This window comes from Athene noctua, chromosome 1 (assembly GCF_965140245.1).
Source record: "Athene noctua chromosome 1, bAthNoc1.hap1.1, whole genome shotgun sequence".
In the NCBI taxonomy this organism is placed as follows: Eukaryota; Metazoa; Chordata; class Aves; order Strigiformes; family Strigidae; genus Athene; species Athene noctua.
In genome coordinates, this window is record NC_134037.1 from 131,926,700 (window position 1) to 131,948,942 (window position 22,243).

Consider the following 22,243-nt stretch of genomic DNA (forward strand, 5'->3'; position numbering starts at 1 on the left):
CTGTGGTGCCTGCTGCAACTCCTCCTGAAAACATTTTCTCCAGCCAAAGTTGCAGCAGAGCATTAGAGAAAGCATCAGCCCTGAGAACCTGGATTTAGAGCCACTGGCTTGAGCATGTTTGTCTGAAACCCCCAGCCATCTCTCACCTCCCTCCCCATGTAGGCCTGTACCACTCAGTTGTTCTCCCAAGAATGAGTCTTCTTGTATAAAGAGCCCATCTACCTGGAAAACCTAATTTGCTCCCTTCTCTCTGATGTTGCCGCTCCATTACACCCCTCAGTGACACCTCTCACGTCTGAGTGGGGTCCCCACTCTCCCCTGCTTTGCTCCCTGTTTTTTCTCACTCACTGCAGCCTGTGTGGCCATTGAGCACAAGGACTCCAGCATGGCCTCGTCCCCTCCAAGCCCGTGGGAGGAAGCAGAGCCACGGTCCCTCCAGGTCCCAAACGCAGCATGTGAGGAAGGACCCGATGCATGCACTTTGCTTTCCATTGCAGCTCATTTATTTCTAAGTTTAAGGGTTTATTGGGCCTGTGTCCTCCAAACTTCCATCCAGAAAAATAATTAAAACCACAAAAAGCCCAACGAGGCTGGCAAGAGGGTGCTGTGTGGGGAGCTGATGGCACCTGCGGAGCCAGGGCTGCTCTCCAGCGGGGCTCTGTGTCTCCCCCACACCTTCCCCTGCTTCCCTGTGTCCCTCCCTCAGGGCCGTCCTCTCCCTGTGGCCTTGCAGTCACCCCCTGTGCTCCCCCTCAACGGCAGCTGTGCACCTCCACGAGATGCCGGCACTGCTTGCACTTGACGGAGCAGCACCAGCGAAACTTGCATCTGCACCACTCCACCACCTCTGCCTGAGCCGTGTGGAAGCCCCTGCCGCAGCACAGGAGCTCGCAGCCGTCCATGGCCAGGGACGTCCGGTTGCACCGACGGCCATAGGTGCCAAATACCCCGTGCCGGGGGTCCCAGTCGCAGAAGTCTGGGCTGGCCAAAAGATAGACCAGGTCATGAGCCGTGTAGGGCTTGACACGAGAGCTCTTGGGCACCAGAAGCTTGCGGGAACCGACCTGCTTGGGGTGAACCTCCGTCGCCCCCTCGAACTTTTCCTTGAGGATGTTGCCCACCTTGCGAAAGGGAGGCATGACCTTCCAGCATGTGCGCACCTCGCAGGAGCCTGACACGCCATGGCACTTGCACTCCACCTTCATGTGGGCCAGGAGAGCCTGGGGAGCAGAAGGCAGCTGTCAGCCAGACCCAGACACCCCTCCTATGCCTGCAGGCCCTGCAGCAGTCACCATTCCCCCCAAAACCTCCCACAGGGCTGGAGGTCAGGATCAGAGCAAGGGAGGGAAGGGAAGGGAAACAGGCTATGGGAATCTATGGGCATCCACTCTATGGGAAACAGGCTGTCTTGGGTCTGTAAGAGAAATCTCTGAGGCAGGGGAAGAGACTGGGACCTGCTCTGACCCACAAGACTGTGGGAAGGGGAACAGATCTGCCCAGAGCCAGAGGACGCTCAAGAGACCACATGTGACAATGGCCCCTGCAGAGGACGGTGTCTGCTCAGGAGGGGCTGGAGGGGCAGGGAAGACCTTCAGAGCAGAGTGAGGAAACTATTTTCCTTTGCAGAACCAACCAAGAAAGCTAAATCACAGCTGGGCTCTGTGAGGAAAAGGAGACTGCACAGAGGCAGGTAGGGGAGGCCAGAACTCCCTTCCACACAGGCGAGGAGCCAGCTCAGTGCAAGCAGCACAGTGCTGGGTGGAGGAAAGGCAACAGGACATGGAGAGCCTGTGGCTGCCCTGAACTGCTCCTTGGGGTAGGGGAGATGGACCGAGGCCCGCCTAACCAGGGAGAAGCCCCTGAAGCTGGGCTTCCTTCCCAGCCCTTGTTCCTGCCCTTACCTTCCTCCCAGCCTCATTGTTGTGCAGGTTCATGAGTGCTCGGCTGGAGGAGACGCCATGGCTCCTCTCAGGGTTGTCTACAAAGGCTTGAGAAAAGGCAATCCCGTACGACAGGTTATCAGAGCAGCCTGACCATTGGAAACCTGCAGAGAGAAAGTGGCCACGAGATGAAGAAAGAGAAGCCCTGGAAGGAGCTCCCAAAGGGCTGAGGGCCGTTGAGAAGGGAGGTGTCTCCTCCCCTGGTGAAAGTCTTCCCCATGGATCTTCTCTTCTGCCACCCCCTTCCTGGCACTGGCTTCCTCCTTCACCTTCGGGGCTCAGGCCTCGGATCTTGCGGTCACAGCCACACTTCTCCAGCTCCCCACGGCTGCAGGCACGAGTCACAGCAAAGGCAACGCCAGCAGCAGAGATGGCATGGATGAAAGCAGACTCCCGCGTGCCTGCACCAGGGCGAGAAATGGCATGAGTCTGCAGAGGGGGAAGGTACTGATAGCACATGGCATGGGGGAAAGAGGTGTGACTGCATGCAGGAAGGATGTATTCAGATAGAGACTGCTCAGGAGAAATCAGTGGCACGATGCTGCAGTTCCCAAGGCCTGGAACCAGTGAGGGAGTCAGCTCTGTGGGATCCTTCTGCCTCACTGCCCCCACTGTTGGCACCCTCATTTCCTGGGCTGGGGAGCCCATTGAGAGAGAGAAGTCAGCAGCCCCCAAGGGAAGTGAAAGGGGAGCTGCGGTGGGGGATGCCAGGGGCTGAGTGAACCACACAGAGGGGTTTTTCAGGGAGCACTCTGGTGCCTTGTCTCTAGAAGCCAGAGAGACCCTGTTTGGCTCCTCCTGCCCAAACAAATGCAAAATTTGTTGTGTGCTGTTTTGGGGGCATAGATAGATCCTTTTTCTCTGGTATGCAATGAAAAAGGACTCTAGCATCAGAGGAAAAGGTTTGATTTGAGCTGCTGCTCCAAACATCTGGGCTGGTGGCAGGGTGAGGGAGAAGATCTACGGGTCTGTAGAGATGGTACCCAGAATGGTCCAGATGGGACTAAAAGGCCAAGCTTGACCAAATGAGGAAGAAGTTTAGCCAGAATATTAATATTTGTAACAGCATGTGCATTTCTGTTTGCTCTTTGTTAGCATGTGGAGGAAGGCCACTGGTCACTCTGGGGATGGGTCCAGTGTGACACTTGCATACTAGCCCAGGAAAGGCTGATCTGTCCAGGGGATCCTGTGGGCACACTGGAGGGACTCCATGCCACCTCTGTCTTCACTGTCTCCCCCTTGCTGACCTTGGATGGTGACCTTGCCAAAGACCTGCAGCCCCTGTAGTGTGGAGCAGTTCCACCGGCGAGAGTGAAACTGGTGCTGGCCCTCCTCAACAGCCAACTCTGCACCTCGCTTCACTGCATCCATGGCTTCCACCTGCCGCTGGCAAACATGGACCTGCTCTTCTACCAGCCCCGTCAGACCCTCACAGCCACGAGGATCCCGGAGAATGGCCCGCAGAGAAGGCTGCTTGGCCAGGTACCTGTGGGGTAAGGGAGAGATTCAGTCACAGATAGGCCAGAGCCAGGGCCATGTCTATGGAGGACTAGCCCTTTATAGAGCAGAAACAGGGCAGAGAAGGGGATGTGCTGCCTCTTGTCTGTGCTGAATTTGGATATTCCTGCTCCTCATCCTGGTATTCACCTCTTCAGCTACACCATCCCTCTCCCTTCATGCTCCCAGAGATGCCCCTTCTAATGTGCTGGCTTTGGGTTGACCAGGTTACTTCTTTCACCCTTTTCTCACAGATCTGCCTGTTTTCTTGGGAGGCAGCACCTCTGCAGATGACTTTCCAATCCAGACAGTACAAGTGTGAACCATACTTACAGCCAGGTCACAGCAAGGACATGCTGCACAGGGATCAGTGCCACGTACAGCCGCACCATCTCCATCCTGTCCCCAGCAAACCTCCACCTTCCGTCAGGGTGTAGCAGCCACCTGAATCCCCTCCTGCACCCAACAGTCACTCTCACAGCAGCTCCAGCCCAGCACTGCAAAGCACGGGTAGCCCCTGCCCCAAGCAATGACCATGAGCTGCCTTGGTGTGTCTGCCAGCATTGGAGACCCAGTAGCCCACAGAAACCTGCTGAGTTGGCCCTGTCAGGGCACCCACGCCAGTGCTGGTCCCTCCCCACAGGTCAGGCAGCACTGAGAGAGTTCTGAACTAGGGCTCTGAGGTGGGCATCCGTCAGAGCGAGCTCACATGGCTGGGGACAGCATCAGTGTCAGACCCCTGGTCTCTGCTGTCCTGTCAGCAGACGATCTGGTTGTCTTCCTCCACAGTCAAGTCACTTCATCATCAGGAAGCAGTCCAAGACCCAGTCAGCAGCAGACAGAAATTTCCACACAAGAAAAACCTGGCAGCACCAAGCAGCTGTTGCTAGACCCACCAGCTCGTCATCGCTTTGTCACCAAGCCCTTTAGAGAGCCGGAGATTTTCCCTGCAATGACAGGGAATTCAGGGAATCTCATGGGAGCTGAGAGGGGAAGACCCGCTGCCTCCCTTATCCCCAGCTGATGTCCTTGAAGACCCTCCCTCATCTGCCTCCTCCAGGCTGGAAATTCTTCTTTTCTACCCTGCAGCCCACATAGCTACGGTAAACAGACACAGCCCAGCTGCTCCCTGGCTCTCTTAACTCTTTCCCTGGCAAGTCTCCCTTCACCCCCCTCATTTTCTTCCCCATGGCAAGACAGTCCTTGCCCTTCTCCTAAGCAGGTGTGATTGGGTGGCTGCCCCTCTTCTCAGTGGGTAGCCCTTTCCTAAGAGCTCCTGGGAGTCCAGGAAAAAGTGAGTTGAGCAACTGGGGAGCTGAAATGTCCTGAGAGAAAAGCCTGCCGTTGTCCCAGTGGGCCTGGGCAGTGCCAGATGTCCCCACCACCCTGGAGTGAAACTCTTGACACAGCACCGAGATTTCTGCTTTTCCTGTCTGAATCATTCAGAAAGTGAAACACAGCTGCCCTGGCCCTGCTATACTTTTTCCACCACGACCCCACGTGTGGTTTCACCCCTTTACTGTGCTCTTCCACATTTCCCTGCATGAAGAAGTCTGAAGAGCACTGGGGTTTATCAGTCAATCCTTTTAAACCTGAGCAGCCCCTCTGCTGTAGCACGCTTTTGACCTCTCTCCTTGCCTTCCCAGCTCCCTGCGTCCCTTCTTCTGTTGGGTCCTTGCTCCTGTTTTCTGGAGTCAGCACTCTGGGGTGGCAGGCATGCTGGGATCTGCAGCATCAGGGTGTAGCTTCTGACACACACCCCAGTAATCTGGTCTTACCTGCTGTCGAGTCAGACAGCAGTGAGGAAACACCAAGGGTTGTGCTGCTCTTCCCAACAAGCCGAGTCTCCAAGATACAGCGAGGGGCAGAGGAGTGAGCCCACCTGGGCAGGGGGAGACAGAATTCACGGACTGATGCACCAAGAGCCGGTGAGGTGAGTGAACCTGGCTGGGTGAGGGATGCTGTTCAGCGAGGTGAAGTGCCACCATGTCCTCCTCTTCTGACACACACAGTAAGGCCAGGACTGCCAGGCTCAGACGGGTGTGTGCACATGTGTGCAGGGGGTGAGGGCCACTGGGGAGGGGAAAGTTCCCACAGACGGTGTCAGAGATGCCTTTTGCAAAGGGAGAAGGGCACACACACACCCTCCCAGTATATCTGCAAGCCTTTGCCCGTACCAGACCCTTGATGGGAACTGAAGAGACACAAAAAGCTGTGAGAACAAAGATCCCAGCAACTAGGAAGTGAGAGAGGGGGTCTGGTTAAAAGAGAGGCACTAAAAAGGAGCAGGGTGAGATCAGCAGTTTGGTGCTATTGTACTCTCCAAGGATTTATGAGCATCAGGAACATATATCCCTCTGTGTGTCAATCCCTGAATGAGGAGGCAGTGACAGGAGAACAAGGCAGGCAGGGAGTGAGAAAGTCAAACACCAGCAGCAGCAGCCATCAGGCAGAGGAGCCAGGCAAGGGCTGCAGAGAAAGAGGGAGCCCACAGGCATGGCACCTTCTTCTCAGGGCAGCTGCTCTGGGGGAAGGATGACAGTAGGATTAGGAGTGTCCCCAGGACTCGTCTCTTCTTCCAGGTGTGCTGGGACTGGCAGAGCAGAAATAGAACTTGAGGGAATAGAATGCCAGATGGGCTCTGCAGAAAGGCAGATCCTTTCCCAGCTACAGTTGGCAGTGTGCTTGGTTGCAGATGTCCTGCTAAATCAGCCCTTGCACTTTCTTAGCACTGTGCCTCCTGTAGCCTTGAACGACAGGGACTTACATTTGTGGCAAACATGCCTTTGCCTGCTGCAAGCACGGACACCTCTTCAGAGCGTGGTTCTTTTTGGGTCCCTGCCACATGCCAGTGGTGCACAGCAGGGCCCCCAGGCAGGAGTTTGCGCCCAAGCCCATGGGACTGACAGGACTCTGAGCCTTTGAGCTGGCTAGTGATTAAATCAACTTTGCTCTCACTTCCCATATTTCACTTCTACCTCATGTTTGGCAATATTTTGGGGAGAGGGATGTTTTCATTTTCCCCCATCAGTCCTGGGGGTGGCTGAGTTAACATGGAAGCAAAGACCAGCAAGTATTTGGCACTATGACCCAGGGCAGACCTCCTCAGTTGCAAGAACAACTGGGTGTTGCTTCTTTCATGATTACGTTTGCTTTCATAGGATGTGTTTTAGCTTATCAGCTTCGGATAGCAAAGTTCATGCTTTGTGGCCAGCCAGAAACGCATCAGGAAGTGAGGAAGGAGGGGAGACAAACTGCAGCATGACAGATGCAGAACAAGCCATGGCGCAGTAGAGGACAGCTATGATTTGGATGAACAAGTAGCCAAAGAGCCTTCCTGGTTCTGTTTTAATTCAAGCTGCCCGAAGTTTTGGTGCCTGGATCAAGACCTCTGTAGTGACAGCGATCGCTAGCCAGCAAGACCTTGTGCACCCTTGGCTCTTCACCAGCAGAGAGGTAAGAGATGGAAACAGCTGGAGAGATGGATGGTCTGGGCTCACTGGGCACTGGTCCCTGTGACCTGCTGTGCATGTGCTGCCAGACCTGACCACAGAGCACCGGGAACCCCTCGATGCCTCCTCAATTGCCTAGTGAACCCAGAGGTGCAAGGCAAATCTCAATATTTATTCAAACAGAGGTTTTCTTTGGGCTCCTGTGATACTAAAAGCATGGGCAGCTTGCTTGTGTAAGCAAGAGCTTACTTGCCAAGGTGCCCACAATGGAAATCCTCTTCTATGGGGTCCTCAGAACATGAAGGGGGGGTGGCACCTCTAGGGAGTAAGCAGTAGCAGTGTGATCAGACCACGTGAGTTAAATACGGAGGTCTCAGCTTTGACGTCATGTATCTCTCATTAAAAACAAGCCATCCTAAGTCTTGAACATCTTCATGGTTCTAATCATCACAACAATCTATTTTTTTTCGTTGGAAAAAAGGTGGAAATTGGGGCTTAAATATCACCTACAGCGGGTTAAAAGAATTCACATTTATGAAAAAAATATACCTTCAATTTCTAAAACAAAGTTGGGTGGGTTTTTTGAGGTTTGGTGCATTCTTTGTTATTTCCTCTTGGTTTCAGATTTACTAAGTGAGCTTGTGCAGTTTGTGTTTTCAGCTGCACTGCTTTGTACCTCAATACAGCATCCACTGTCTGCATCCCCAGAGCGCTCCAGGGTTTAAATGACAAGCCGTTCTCAGAAACTCTCCCTGTGGCATGCTCAGCAAGAATTTTCTAGTCTTCCTGACCTCTGGCTCATCTCAGACCAGCACCCCACAGCAGCCAGGGCCCTGAGCAGCTGTCATCTGAGTGGGGAGGCCACAGGAGGAGGTGTGTGGGAGTGGAGGATGGTGCATTCTTTTCAGCTGCTTTTTTGAGGATGTTTGCCCACCCTCCAGCATCACGTTTTCCTCTCCCCTCACACAGCAACAGCAATTGATGTTGCTCGCATCTCACACCTATACCATCAGCTCTTCCTCCCTCACCAATGTTATCACTTCCCTCTAGTTTCTGCAGCTTCTCCTCCGCTGCAGCAGTTGCTCATAGCGTGTGTGTGTCTGTGTGTGTACACGTGCACATGCACACATGTGTCTGGTCTATGTCATTCCTCCTGTTCCCCCTTCCAGAGCAAGAATACTAGCAACAAATTCATTTTCCACCTGAAAACAGAAAGAAATACCTGCCTAGGTAGCAACTAGGGTTTGAATTTCTCTTTTCCATTCCTGCTGGAGAAAAGGCCAAGGTCTCAGCAGATGGCCTTATACTGATCTTCACTGAGAGGTAAAAAGATGCCTCCTCCACCTCCTGGGCCACATAAGGTCAGTCACCAAACAAAAAGTTCCTGCAGGATTTCAAGACAGCACCTCATCGTGAGGAAGATGACAATTCAGCTGGGGTACCACTGCCTCCTCACACAGCTGATGACTTGAGAGGTTCTTTTAGAAGCAGCCACAAGGAACATGGCCTGTAGCTCTCAGCCATTAACCAACAAGGATAATACAACTAGTTTCAGCTCTTCTGTCTCCCTGCTATGAGCCTGCTTTACCCATAGCTTTCCTTTTCAGTGAGGGACAGCCAAACCCGTACCTTCAGAGCTCTGCAGAGAAATGCTCCATTCCCACAGCTTCATTTTTCCAAAGACCGTGCATGTACACATCTCATTACAAGTCTCTGGGATCTTGATTACAGTATCTTTCACATCAAATTTGAGACTATCAGCTTAGGTTCAGTAACATCACCATTAGTAGATTCTTGCTTCTGTGTTTCCACCCACTCACAAAAAAAACCCCCAAACCTCAAAAGGCCTCAATTTATTTTTCACTCTTGGTGTTCTTTGCTGACATTTTGGAACTCTTCTGTTTGGTGACTTGAAGGCTGAAGGGACAGTATATAAGGAAAGACCACTCGGAAAAAAAAGAAAAGGTGATGGTATGTAAAAAACTAAACAGATTTCTCGCACTGGTGTTCATGGCAGGAAAGCCTGGGAGATTTCCACAGCAGGAAAGTCATCAAAGGAATGTCTCTGATCAAAACAGTGGCAGAAACAGTTATGTAGCAGCAAGATGCACTAAGCAGTGTCTGAAACCACATGGGTCCTACCCCAGAGGTCCAAAACCAACTAAAGGATGGAAGACCTGACTAACTGTGATGTAGAAATGTTTGCTTAAAACTGCTTTTAAAGGCTCACCAGCAGACACAATTTGAGAAAAGGTTCTTGGGGGATTTCAGACCAGGGAGCTAGAGCTTGATGTCTGTGCTGAACACATTAGTAGAAGCTATAATAAAGGAAAAAAATCAATTGGCATGCAGTCACATCTAATTACTGGGGAAGAGTCATCATGGCTTTTATAAAAGGGTGCTGTGCCTCACAGTCCTTCTTTGGAAGGTGAACAGTGGCCCGTGTGGATTTTCAAAAGGGCTCTCACCAAAGATGCTTAAAGAAATTTACAGAAAAGATTCCTACCTGGCCAAAAAGCTGAAAAATGGGACAGAGAATGAGGGTAGATCATTGGTAGATCATGGTTTTCCCAGCGGAGTTATAGGACACCAGTGCTGGGGCTTACTGCTTGACTTATTCATGAAGGATGAACAATAAAATTACAAATCTGTTGGAGACATAAAATTATTCAAGTTAGAAAAGATGAGGGTTGACTGTGAAGGACTGCAGAGATTAAGAGAAGTGTGAGTGACTGGCCTTAAAATAACAGCTGAAATTTCATCTAGCAAAGTAATGAGAAAAACCAATCTGGACTGACCATTACCCCTTGCAAATGAGATCTGCGCCTACTCAGCTCAGTGCACCCACATCATGAACATTGTGTATATTTTGAGCACTCCACCAAAGAGCTCACAAAGGCTGTAGCAGAAGTGGAAAGGTACTGAGAAGGGCAACAAGGACAGAAAGACTCCTCTGTGAGGAACAACTGTGATGACGAGGACCCTTTAGCCTCAGAAGAAAAGGTTACTGTTGGGGAATATGGTAGATATTTATAAATTCATCAATGATAAGGTGAATAGGGATGTTTTTTCCACTGTGTCTTCCAGCACTAAAACCAGGAACTGAATCTAGCAGGTGGTGATTAAAAAATTAGTACAAGGAAGTGGTTCTTCATCTGAGATGCAGTTAAGCTGTGGAACTTCTTGCCACTCCCGGCACTGGATGTTGTAGATGGCAAATTTTACATCGACTCAAAAAACAACTGTAAAATATAATTCCCCAAGGACTGCTGAACACAAATAGGTCACCTCTGGCTCAGGAAATCCCTGGGCTACAATATGCTGGAAGCAGGAAGAAAACTTGAGGGAGGATAACTACATGTTTGCGCTGTTCTTACATTACACCCCGGCCATCCACAATTTGAGACAGAATAGTAGTTGTAGCTAGACCACTGATGTCACACAGTATGGACCGTGCTTACATATTATATTCTCTTGATGTGTTTACTGAATACCTCTTGATAAAAATAGCTTGTCTGTAGAGACAGTCACCTTCACCTGACACCCAGCTGGTCTGGGAACACACATTAGAGCAGGTCATGGTCTCTCACAGAGTCCCAGTCTCACTCTCACTTTGTCTCAAAACAAAGGTCTCACCAGTCTGTTCAGTCTGCAGTCATTTCAAGGTTTTGGCTCTAGCAAAAGCTGGCATATCTTCCTTGAGATTTTTTGAGGCATCTAATAATTTCACTTGAAACCAACACCATTCTTGCACATTTGCCTTGTCTTGCTGGATTATTTTATACTTTTATGCAAGCCTTCACACAAAGTTTTCATCCATCATTGTCAAAGAAGGGTGCAAGCCACTCAGATGTAGCTTTACAAACCAGTAGAAGTTCCTCTAAGAAACCTGCCTTGGTGGTGGACCTGCCCAGCAACACAAAAGGACGGGCAAATTGATAGCTGTCTACTCTCTCGTATTAGACTTCCACTGTCATTGTTTAACACAGTGTTGCAGATGAATCTTTTCCTACCTATGAAGTCAGCATGTGCTTCTTCTGCCTTTAATAGATCCTCCCTCTAGACTCACAATGCCATCTAGAAGGTCTGACATGCTTGTCATGACTGTTACGTTGCTGAGTAGCTTCCTCTTACGGTAATATCAACCTTATGTAAAATTTTCCTCTAGACAGAAATTTCTACTTTCATTTCAAGGTAAATCACACTCTACGTGGGCTCTGTGAGGGAGTCCTATCTAACCCCTGCAAACAGCTATGGGGAATTCTGTCATACTTACCAACCCCTGCTCCACTGTGACAGCTTTGTGAGCAGATGTCTCATTTTAGGATCACAGAATAATTAAGGAAGTATCTAGCCCAACCTTCTACTCAAAGTGGGTCAGCTATCAGATCAGATCAGGCTACGCTGTACTTCATAGAGTCTGGTCGTGAAAACCTCCAAGGATGGAAACTCCACAACCTCTTGGGGAAATCTGTTGCAATGCCTGACTGTCGTCACAAAACATTTTTCCTACAGCCAGTCTGAATATGTATTGCTTCAATTTATACCCCCTGCCATGCCTCACTGTGAACAGCTAACTCTGTCCTCTTCCAGTAACCACTTTGCAGGTATGGGGGGGCTGCTATTATATCCCGTGAAGCCTTCTCTTCTCCAGCTGAACAAGCCCTGTTTTCTCAGCATCTCCTCAGGGGGAAAGTGCTCCAGCCCCCAGACCTTTCTGGTGGTCCTCCACTGGCCTCACTCCAGTTGATCAATGTTTGGCAAGGCAATGCTACTGTTAGTATCTAGAGTGGTTACCAGCCTCACACCACTTCGGAGTCACAGGTATGGGTGTCCACATGAATCTCATGGCCCTTCCTGCTTTACTGTGTGCTCCCTTACCTGGCTGTGCTGCTCTGTGTTTGTGGGACATGGGCTGTTTCATGCTTTATGGTGTTGTAAGCAAGAAAATGATCTGAGGACATCCAATCCAAATGAGCTGTATGAATGTAAGCAACATAAGGAACTCCATCTAGCTGGGACTCAGGTGTGTGTGCGTTGTTTCACCTAGGAAAAGGTGCTAGGGTGGAGCAAGTCTAACTGTAGTGTAATTCTTTTTATCTGCAATGGATGTACAAAGTCCTACTTCTCTGATATAAAACAATCTATGCAGTTTTTATTTTAAGTTCCTTCCAGTCAGCATTTTTCCCTCAAAATGCTTGCTCTCTTCTTTTTCTCACTCTTTTTTCTGGAGTTGCCTTGACTACTTTCCCTGTGTGCTCTTGTGCTGTCCCTTTCTTGTATACATGTGTTCCAAGCAGTGATCAAAACAACATGCTTTTTCTGGTGCTGAGCAATAAATGATTCTGTACTACAATTACCTTCCCTGTGCTCTGGCTTCTTCTGACATATAATTACTCACTTTTCTACTGTCCCCTTTTCTTAATCTTTGGTTTTGTGAGTTCTTGCAGCACAATCCATCATGGTGGGATTTTGAGGCTTTCAAGAGATTTCCCCCTCTAACTTAAGCTCTCCTTTCTTGGTCTTCCACTTTAAACAGGAACTGTGCTGGCATTCAACAACTGGCAATGACCCTCCATCACATCAGCATCACCATAACCACTGGAAAGAATTGCTGAACTAGAGGCAGAAGCTAACTGCATCTGACTATGTTACCATCCCTGCCAGATGACTACTGACCAGCATTCCAAAGCAGCATCAGTAACGAGAGAGGTGTGTCCATCTACCTCCCGACTGCAGATGAGGGGAATAACCTGCCTGTCGCTTCCTAGAGGGGAATGACCTCTCAGTGCTTTTCTTTGTGCCTCCTTAGCCCACCAGCAGGCTCAGCCATCTCAGCAAGACTCTCCACGGATACCTGCTGGGCATGTCAGCTTCCAATGAATCTCAGACATGCAAGGATTACAGCTTCAACCACCACCTCCTCCTGCCTGGCTACATCCTGGTATTCATTACAGGTTTGATGCTAAATGTGATGGCCCTATGGATATTCATCCGCTACCTGCGCCTGAAGTCTGTGGTGATGATCTACATGTTCAACCTGGCCATGAGTGACCTCACCTTCACACTGCCTCTGCCTTTGCGACTCTACTACTATTCCAACCACCACTGGCCCTTTGGTAACACCCTGTGCCAGGTCTCTGGCTCTGTCTTCCAGATCAACATGTATGGTAGCTGCCTCTTCCTCATGTGCATCAACCTGGATCGCTATGTTGCCATTGTCCACCCACTTCGCTGGCGGCATCTGCGGCGGCCCAAGGTGGCCAAGCTCCTTTGCCTGGTCGTCTGGGTTGTGATCTTCATGGGCTCCATCCCCACAGCCATAGTCCACAAGCAAAACCACTGTGAGGTACAGAACCAGACCGTTTATCTGTGCTTTGAAAGCTTTAGCGACAACATGTGGCAGAATAACCTCTTCCCCCTAGTTGTCCTGGCTGAAATCTTGGGTTTTCTCCTGCCTCTCAGCTGTGTGACATACTGCTCAATCCGGATCTTTCAGGAGCTCTGCCAGGACAGCCAGCCAAAGACCCTGCGACAGCAGAAGACCGTCCGTCTCCTCTTGGCCAATCTGGTCATCTTCATCATCTGCTTTGTGCCCTACAATACTACCCTGGCTGTTTATGGGTTGATAAAGGCCCGGGTGATGAAGGTTGAGCAAGAAACACAGGTCTCTGTGCGCCAAGTGTTAATTTTGACAATGCTGTTGGCCAGCATGAACTGCACGCTAGATCCCTTGATCTACTACTTTAGTACTGAGGGTTTCCGTAACACCTTTAAGAAACTGCGGCGGGGACAAACCTGGGACTCAGATACAGGGATGCTTAAGAATCAGGTTGTGGAGAATAAGTCCGTCCGAAACCACACTGTCTCAAAAGTAAACCAGTTCCCAGCTGAAAACCTTATCCATCCCAATGAATCTGTGCGACCACTTCCTACTGCAATATTTTTGAATGGCCCTATTGAGGACTCGGAAATATAACCACACCATTGCTGAGTTGCAGAGCCACCCATTCAATGATTGCAGCAAGACTGTGGGAAACAGTTCAGGGTAACTTAGCAAACTGTTTGAGAGAGCCCAGCAGACTGTATGTGGGTGAACGTGATGATACAGTGCTGAAGGATGAAAGGTTGTTTTGAATAAACAGAGATATCTTGGTGACATGGTCCCTCCTGACTCTTTTGGTACAGGAAGCAGTGGCAAACAAGGATGTGAAACAAACCTAGTGTGTCCAGGTCTGGTCAGCAGAGATTCCCATAGCAAGTCCATCCTGCCTGGACACCTTCTGTCTGCACTGTAGCGTGGAGCAGTTCTGGGGATAATTGAGCACAGATACGGTACTCACTGCTGACAGGGTGAATTTAGTAGTGATGACTGAGGGAAATTTTGTTGGTTTTTTAACTAGATGCTTCAGTTTGAGTCTTAAGTCCAGCTTGGGGCACCTAAATAACCATCTTCATTTTCTAAAAGACCTGAAGCGTTTAGCAACCCTTGTTGGGGTCAAGGAGAATAGCTGAGTGTTTAGTACTCTTGCAGAAAACAGCTTTTTAATTGTATAGTAAGTCACAGACCTTAGCAAAACAATTTTTAGGAGGTATGTCAAATGTGCTTGTACAGCTGTACTCACACAGGCGCAGCAGAGTGGCTATGCATTTACCTAAAGCAAAATGGCTTGGGAAACACCAGCATACTTAAAAATACACCTGACATTCATAATGGCGCCAGAAAAAAGAGTGTCGTCAGTGTCGTCGTTTCTGAAGCTCACATTGATGTTAGGGCTTTGCACTTTCTTGTCGTTCAGCCATAGGGTGATTGATTTCAGCTCTGAGTGATTTTCACTGTTAAAAAGAAATTATGTCACAGAATGAGGCCGCGGTGAAATATATCTGCTCACACTGTTTGTACATGCTTTTTCAGGCCGCACCGTATGCAAAAGCCCTATAAATCTCCCCAGAAGCAAGAGATCCAGCTGTACACAGGCAGTGCTAGAAACCCGTTATTCACTCCTGCTAGTGACCAGGGGTTGTTTTTCCACTTGCACTGTAAAACAGACACTCTGTGGCTTCCAGCAGGACTCAGGCTACCCCAGAGTGGGTCCATTATGGTATATTTTAGCTTTTCTGGAAAATGTTAAAGGGAAAGTGACATGAAATGCAGTTCAGGGTAAAGTCCTGGTTCTTAGACTTCTAAGTTAGCAATGAATCTAATTTCAAGTCTCTGCCTCATGACTGTTGTGGGAATAAATGTATTGTTATGCAGCGTGGTTTTCTGTTACAGTTTAGGAGACACATGGTTTTAAATCCATCTTTCCAGTCTCCCTTGAAGACCTCCTCTTTTACTACAGGTGACTGTAGAAGCAGGCCTTCGGAAAGACCTGCAGAAGATGATGAGCCTCTCCACAGAGAATCTCTCTGTCACAGGCATATGCCCTAGGTAGGTCAGATCTGTCCCCTTTCTCACCCTCTGCACCACCAGCAGACCAGCCTTGAAATATGTCTGCAAATGAAGGATGTTTAATGGTGTCTGAGAGATGCAGTGAGAGAGGTGGAGGAGGGCTTGCAGGGCAGTAGGTATTTCTATTTTGAAAATTCAGGACTGCCATGTGATTGTGAATCATTGGTGACACAGTGCAGCTGGAGAGGAAACAGAGCTGTGTGCATATCTTCTGCTAGGGTCTGATGTTACCCTTTTGTTCTGGGATTTACAGGGTAGTGAAGTGATATTAGAGAAGCTGCACTGCTGTCCATTTCCACATCTTCCTCCACCTTCCTCTCTCCTAGACCCCTCTCCCTGTCTCTGTTCCTCTGGTCCTTTCTCCCTTCCCCAAATCTAATATGCCAGGCACCTGAGCATCAACACAACACCTTCACTGCTATGCCTTCTTCCCTGCCCAGAGAAGTTGAATTTTTCTTTACCTTGGCTAGAGCACTGTCATAAATTCACAGAAAGATTTGGGTGGGAAGGGACCTCTGGAGGTCTCTACCCCAACTCCCTGCTCACAGCAGGTCGTTGGGGGCAGTGAGGGCTGGCTTCTCCCCAGAGGAATGGCAGCTGAGAACCAGACATGGTAGAAACGCAGGCAGAGGAAGGGGCTTCCCCAGCAAGGGAAGCACCTAAGCAAGGCAAGCAAGACAGGTATGATGGTGATAGCCAGGTTCAGTTGAGAATCCAGATCATCAGAGTAGCCTGTGGTGACGAGGCAGGTCCAAGGTCAAAGTAACAAGTCAAGTCAGCATCAGGATCAGGTTTGGAGGCAGTAACCAGGGTGAGCCACAGCCCAGTGACTGCCAGACAAGTCCATCATGACAAGGCAGGGCTCAGGTCAAGCCAGAAAGCCTGTCCATGGGTCTAGATTGACATAGTGCATGGTCAGGCACAGCCAAGACTTCTCAGGCAGGAGCCAAGGGCAAAGGCATCAGCTTAAAAGCAGCTTCTGGGGAAGGGGGTCAGCCCTGGCTCCAGCTCCGGTAGAGCTTTCTGGAAAGTCTCCCCAAAGTCACCAGAGGGACGGGGCAGCCCTCAGCTGCACTCTCTGACCTGGCCCCAAGCTCACACAGTCAAAGCCCCAGGAGAGGGATGATGCGCTCGCGACTCCAAGCTAGTTCAGGTTGCTCAGAGCCATGCCCAGGCATCTTCTGAGCACCTCCAAGGATGGAGATTCCTCAGCCTCAGAGGACACCCCTGCCAGTGCTGAAACATGCCCTGGGGAGAGGCATTTCCTAAAGCTCAGCAGGAATCTCCCTTGTTGCAAGTCATGGCTGCTGCTTTCTCGGGGCCACTGAAAGCAGAGTCTGGTCCTCTCCTGGCAAGCTCACCAAGCATGAATGAAATGCCAGGTGACAGAGATCACTCCTTTGGAAGAGGCTGCTCCTCTGCCAAAGTTGCAGTATTCCCCCCAAAACACAATGCAGAACTTCCCAAAAAGAACATCAGAAAACATCATCTTTTCTTATAGTTTCATTCCTGAAAATAGCGGAACTGTTTTTACCTGGAACATATTCCACCTCCAGCAGAGGAAATTTTAGCTCAAATATTTTGACAAAATTATAAAAAAATTGAAAAGCTGTACTCTTAATGAATCTCATCAACCAGTTTAACAATAAAGGGGGCTGCTGGTCATGTTACACACAGCAGAAAATTTCCTGACTTTGGGTTTCTAAAGGCTTTCCTTAATTGTTATATATGGGCAATGGTGTGCCCAGTGTGGGCTGTTGCGTTTTGTCCTTTGGATTTTCAATCTTTTTCAGCTTGCCTTGGTTTTGTTTAATTTTTGAGGACTCTGGTCAAATTGAATCACTTTGGATTCTGAAGGGGACTTTGGATATTTTTCATGTCTGCCAGAATCAGCTGGGACTTCTGCTTCTGCAGTTTTGTCTTTGTTAGCCTCAATTTTTTATTCCATCATGTGGTGATAAAGAGGAGAACATGCATGTACTGTCTCTCAGTGAAATGAATCACTCACCCTATAGCTTTGGTTTAATGAGTATGTATAAAAAAAAGCAAACAAACAAATCTGAAAGTATGGTGTCCAACAATACCAATTTTTACAAAATGGAACCACTTTAAAACATGTGCTTAAAACAAGAGGAACAAACTATGTGAAGCAATTATATTCAAGAAAGGAAGGTTAAATGGGAATATAAGGTCAGCAAACTCTTTTCAGCCTGTGTCTATATCCTACTCTACATCCTACTGGGATAAATCTTCAATTAGTATTCTTGCTAAGTATGTTAGGGGTAGAAGATGACATTCACTGCTTCCCTGTACTTTGTGTCATTTGCAGATGTGAACATTAAATGTCTTCTTCTCAAGTAAGACTAAACAAGTGAAAGGTCAGAGGGATGGCAAAGGAGCACAGAATGCTTATTCTATATGGATCAGACAGGGTATCTGCAAAAGTGCATAAATAGGACTTCAGATCTTTTGACTTCCAGAACAGACATGCCAGTCACTTCTGAAAATGGTTCCTTATTTGGATGGTATAAAAACATATTGTTATGACTATTAAACTTGATCTTAAATGCATTTTATACTTGCTAGAAACCCACTGATGCTTTGGGTTCTGTAAGTCAGCTTGAAAAGATGTTTCAGAAGTCCCACAGCAAGACAGACTTAATCTTCAAATCACTTTTTTTACTGCTTATGTTCTTCCCACCGTGTCCTGACTGTATGCTTCCCACCAGGTGATGTATCCCCCCAACAAAACATGTATTTTGATTAAAAACGCCCTGAAGAACTTAAGCCCTCCTTTCCCCAGTTGCTGGGAGTTGAAGCAGATGTCCTCCAGAGGTCCTTCCAACCTCAGTAATTGTGTGATTCTCTGACCTTGTGTTTTAGATGCTGATCTGATATCCCAAGCATTTTTTCAGCTTCTTCATTATCATTCCCACTTAGAGCTGTTCTCGCTTGGATTACGCTTTCCATACCCCACCTGCCGTCCAGCTGCAGCTGGAGTCCTTGATCCTGAGGCTGAGAACAGTCAAAGCTTCGCATTTCATGACTTCCCTTTGAAGCCTTTCTTTCAAACTCTCGTATTCTGCAATGCTAACAGAATCTCGGCAGAGGCCAGGCTGCCGCTGTGCTGATACCACTGTACATCCTGCTGACTAAAACCCTCTCAGGGTTCCCTTGTGGTTTCCCACACTTCCATGCCACCTGCTCTTACACTCAGAGATCTTTGGGCATGATCATGTTTTGTTTGGCTTGTGTAGCCCCTTCCACAGAGACCTAGTGGTCTCTACGGGCTTCCAAACAAAATAAGAAGAAATAGCGTAATATCACTGAAGAACCTGCTACGCTGCTGATTTTGTTTGAGGATATTTGGGAGTCTGAATGTCCTAAAGCCACACATCACTATTGCTGCTTTAACCTATGTCACTCAGATAATAATAGTGACAAGGCAGTGGTGATCAAGCCTTCCACACCAGCTATAAAACTTCCCTGCCCTGCAGAGACTACTCCCTGAAGTGCAGGCAGTCACTCTCCACTTCAGTCCCTGAAATACAAGGGAACAAGAAAGTGTTTTTCCCCAGGAGGTGAAGGGATGGAAGGAAAGGATCAAACTTTTCACCACAAAGTGATGATGAAAGACCTTTTCTGACTCTGGGGTTTAAAAAACAAACAAACAAAAAACACAAAAAAAACAAACAACAACAACAACAAAAAACAGTACAGACATCACTGGTCTATAAAGCAGCCTGTCCCTGCCACAGGAACGGCCTCAGATGACAAGACCAAACCCTCCGCACACAGTATAACACCTGGAACAGCCTGTCCCAGCTTCAGAGGATACCTGCAGGGTCTCAGCCTCTTAGTCTTTGCCCTCCTGGGAGCCTGTATGGGTAAAACACACCCAGCCAGAGGTAGCCAGAGCTAGTTGAAACCAAGGGGATGCTTTCACCACAGTAATGTTTTGTGACGAAAAATTTCCCGGTGACCAACGTTACCGTTTGCTTTCTCCTTTGGGTTAGTTGGGGTTTTATTTGTAATCTGAAGCTGAATTCTGAAAGAATTTCCAGACCCAAACCAACATCCGTATGAGCTACACACCCCTCAGCGACCACACACATCAGCACGTGGTTGGCGGGGGATGTAAAGAGGGGAACGGCCCCCCCCGTCCCCCCCGTGTCCCCCCCCGGTGTCCGGCGGGGGGGCAGGCGGCACGGCCCGCCCCGGCGCCGCTGCCGGCAGGAGGGCGGCTCTGAGCCGGGAGGACGGGGCTCCCGCCGCCCCGTTCCCCGCCCGACCCGCGCTCTCCGCGGCCAACAGCGGCCCCCGGCGGCAGCGGCGGCGGCTGCGCGGCTCCCCGCGACCGAACCGGAGCGTCCCCTCACGGTGGTGGTGGTGGGATCCCGGCACTCAGTCCCGCGCCGCAAGGACCGCCCCTCCCGCCCCAGGCCCGCGGGGAAGAAGCGGGGAGCTCAGCTCCCCGCAGCACCGGCCCCCTCCGAGGTGTCCCCGGGACCGCACGGGGGTCCCCCACCGGCCGTCCCCAAAAGGACGGAGCCCGGCGGAGGGTCCAGGGGCAGCCACTCCCGGCGGAGCTGGGCGCCCACCCCGGCTTGCGCTTCGCAGCGACCCTTCGGGGTCTGTGGGGCGGGGGGCGGAAGGGTACCCCGCCTCCCCGGCGGCCCCCCGAGCGGGCTGGGGCCGGGGGGACCCTGCGGGGTCGGCGGCGCTGCCAGCCGGGAGGGTCGTTCCCTGGATTGTGGCCGTCGAGGCTGATTGCCCTGCGTTATCGTGCAGGTTCTTGTTCTCCTCTCAGCCTTTGGGAAAAAGGAATTTTTTATTTTTTTTTTTTAAATGTAACAAACGCAAGAAACTGTAAACCAGAAGGAAGTAAAGGTGTGAGTGCTTCTTACTCGGGAGCTTGGGGAGAAGGGGAGTTGATTTTGTTGTCAGGACAGCAACACCCCAGCACGAGATGAGAAGCAGAGAAGCAACAACAATAAAAAACATTTGGAAGTAATCTCGCCCATCACACAGGTCAGGTCTCCCGTGAGGGTTTTACCTGATCAGAGCCTGGCAAATGCTGAACTCGCACATTTATGGAGCACTGCAAGAAGTCAAAACACGCACATAAAAAAAGGTTTCGAAGCCCTTCACTTTGGGTCCGGAAACGCCAGACTTCGTTTTCTCCTTGTGGGCTCCTTGTGCATAGGTGTCACGGTTGTCCTTGGTTACGCAATGACAGATTGTTTTCCCCACGAAGTCCCTTCTTTGTTCCCCGCGTAGGAAGAACACCGCTCACAGAAAGCGAAAAAAAAAAAAAAAAAAAAAAGTAGCTATTTGCTATTTTTCTTTTTTTTTTCCCACATGCAATATACAAATCCATCAGTTATTTACTGCACATATCCGAACTCCGTTCTGCAAACAGGGCTACTGATCTTCTCATGCTTCTCTGTAATATTTATCATCCCTGAATCCAATGGCTTCATAAATTTGAATTAACTTCTTTCACAAGAGGCCCATAAGCCGCTATAGTATTATTACTATTTTATAGGCAGGAAACTTTGCACCTAAATTGTGTGTTCTGAACTACTTTGGATGTCACTTTTCAAACTGCTATATAGCATGTTTACATTCTTCGTGTCACTCCTACTGATTTCAGTCACAAATACAAGACCAAGCAATTCTGTGAATCAAACGCCAAAGTCTCAAGCCAAGAGCTTTTACAAGAAGGCAAAGGAGTGGTGGCTTTTAGGGACAGTTTGGTGCATGGGCTGATGCCCAGTATCACCTGGGGGCTCTGGGGCAGAGGCAGGTGCTGCTAAAGTGGCAACAAGGGGTTCACAAACATTGTGTTGCGAGGAGATTAATTTTTTCAGATGCTTCTGTATCTGTGCGCGACACCTAGATAATGAGCAAGGGGAATTAGACGTTCTCATTGATGAGCATGCATTTGATATAATTAGCATTACAAAAAACCTGGTGGGACGATTTGCATGATTGCAGTGCTCAGGTCGGCCGTTACTGCCTATTCAGAGAGTACAGGGAGGTTAAAAAAAAAAAAAAAAGTGTTGAGGAAACACGATGCTATGGCTTAAGGGCAGCAGTCGTTGCTGTGCAGCCGCTGAAAACATTACAGTATGCCTGGCAGGCTGCGGAGCCGGGGCGGGGGGACGACAGGGACGGGGGGGGGGGGGGGGGGGGGGAATGCTATGGGACACCTGAATCTGGGGCCTATGAGAGACCTGAGTCTGGGAGACATGCCAGAGACTCCTGCAGCCACTGTGAGGATGCCTCGTTAGCGCTTGCCACAATTATTGGCAACGATTTGCAAGGATCAGCTCTGTCACAAGCTTGGCTTGGTTTTGGGGTGCATTGTGATGGGTAGCAAGACATTACTTGTTGGCCTGGGAATTGGAGGTTGTCTTCATGACCTGGTTGCCTTATCTGATCATCTGGAGCGTAACCTGAACCACCAACACCCACACTTGCGCTCCAAAAGGACCTGCCTCTAGAGGAGGGAAGTGATGTGGGGAATTAGTCGGGAAGATACCAGTGAGATCTGGCGGTTGGTTGCACGAAGTTTATTACCCACAGAACCCACAGCTATAATCAACAAGAAAAGTTCAGAGGTAATATGAATGAGAAATTTGGAAAGTAAAAGGGTGAGACAGACAAAAAGGTGACATGGGTCATTCTGTAATTCTGCACTTCGTACTTTCTAATGGTGAGGAAAAGGAGAGCCAGCGGGTGAGACACCATGACTTAATGGACGAGGAAGAATTAAATACAGCAGAAGCAATAGGAAAATTCTTTGGCTACTTAATTTATAAATGGTATTTATTGACTTCAGCTGTTTCAGAGTAACTGCCAGTAGCAATATGTTGTCAATCTGATAAATAGATCAT

At 49.3% G+C, this 22,243-nt stretch overlaps 2 protein-coding genes across 2 annotated transcripts; one reads left to right on the forward strand and one right to left on the reverse strand.

Moving 5' to 3' along the window:
- Positions 1 to 752: 752 nt before the first annotated feature.
- LOC141970747 (protein Wnt-4-like) lies at positions 753 to 3,835 on the reverse strand. Its single transcript, XM_074927573.1, has 5 exons — positions 3,771 to 3,835; positions 3,188 to 3,426; positions 2,210 to 2,341; positions 1,902 to 2,044; positions 753 to 1,220 (listed from the first exon to the last, which is right to left on the reverse strand). The coding sequence occupies exons 1-5, from the start codon at positions 3,833 to 3,835 to the stop codon at positions 753 to 755; spliced, it is 1,047 nt and encodes a 348-aa protein (XP_074783674.1).
- An 8,920-nt stretch (positions 3,836 to 12,755) lies between these two features.
- On the forward strand, positions 12,756 to 13,868 carry LPAR5 (lysophosphatidic acid receptor 5). Its single transcript, XM_074927563.1, has one exon. The coding sequence runs from the start codon at positions 12,756 to 12,758 to the stop codon at positions 13,866 to 13,868; it is 1,113 nt and encodes a 370-aa protein (XP_074783664.1).
- The last annotated feature ends 8,375 nt before the right edge of the window (positions 13,869 to 22,243 follow it).

Bases quoted from the DNA above. Each gene is read 5' to 3' on its own strand.
- LOC141970747 (XM_074927573.1), bottom strand. From the start codon at position 3,835: ATGGAGATGGTGCGGCTGTACGTGGCACTGATCCCTGTGCAGCATGTC. The intron at 3,427-3,770 runs GTAAGTATGGTT...CTTACCCCACAG, and splicing joins GTCCTTGCTGTGACCTGGCT to GTACCTGGCCAAGCAGCCTT. The intron at 2,045-2,209 runs GTGAAGGAGGAA...TTCTCTCTGCAG, and splicing joins CCGAGGCCTGAGCCCCGAAG to GTTTCCAATGGTCAGGCTGC.
- LPAR5 (XM_074927563.1), top strand. From the start codon at position 12,756: ATGTCAGCTTCCAATGAATCTCAGACATGCAAGGATTACAGCTTCAAC.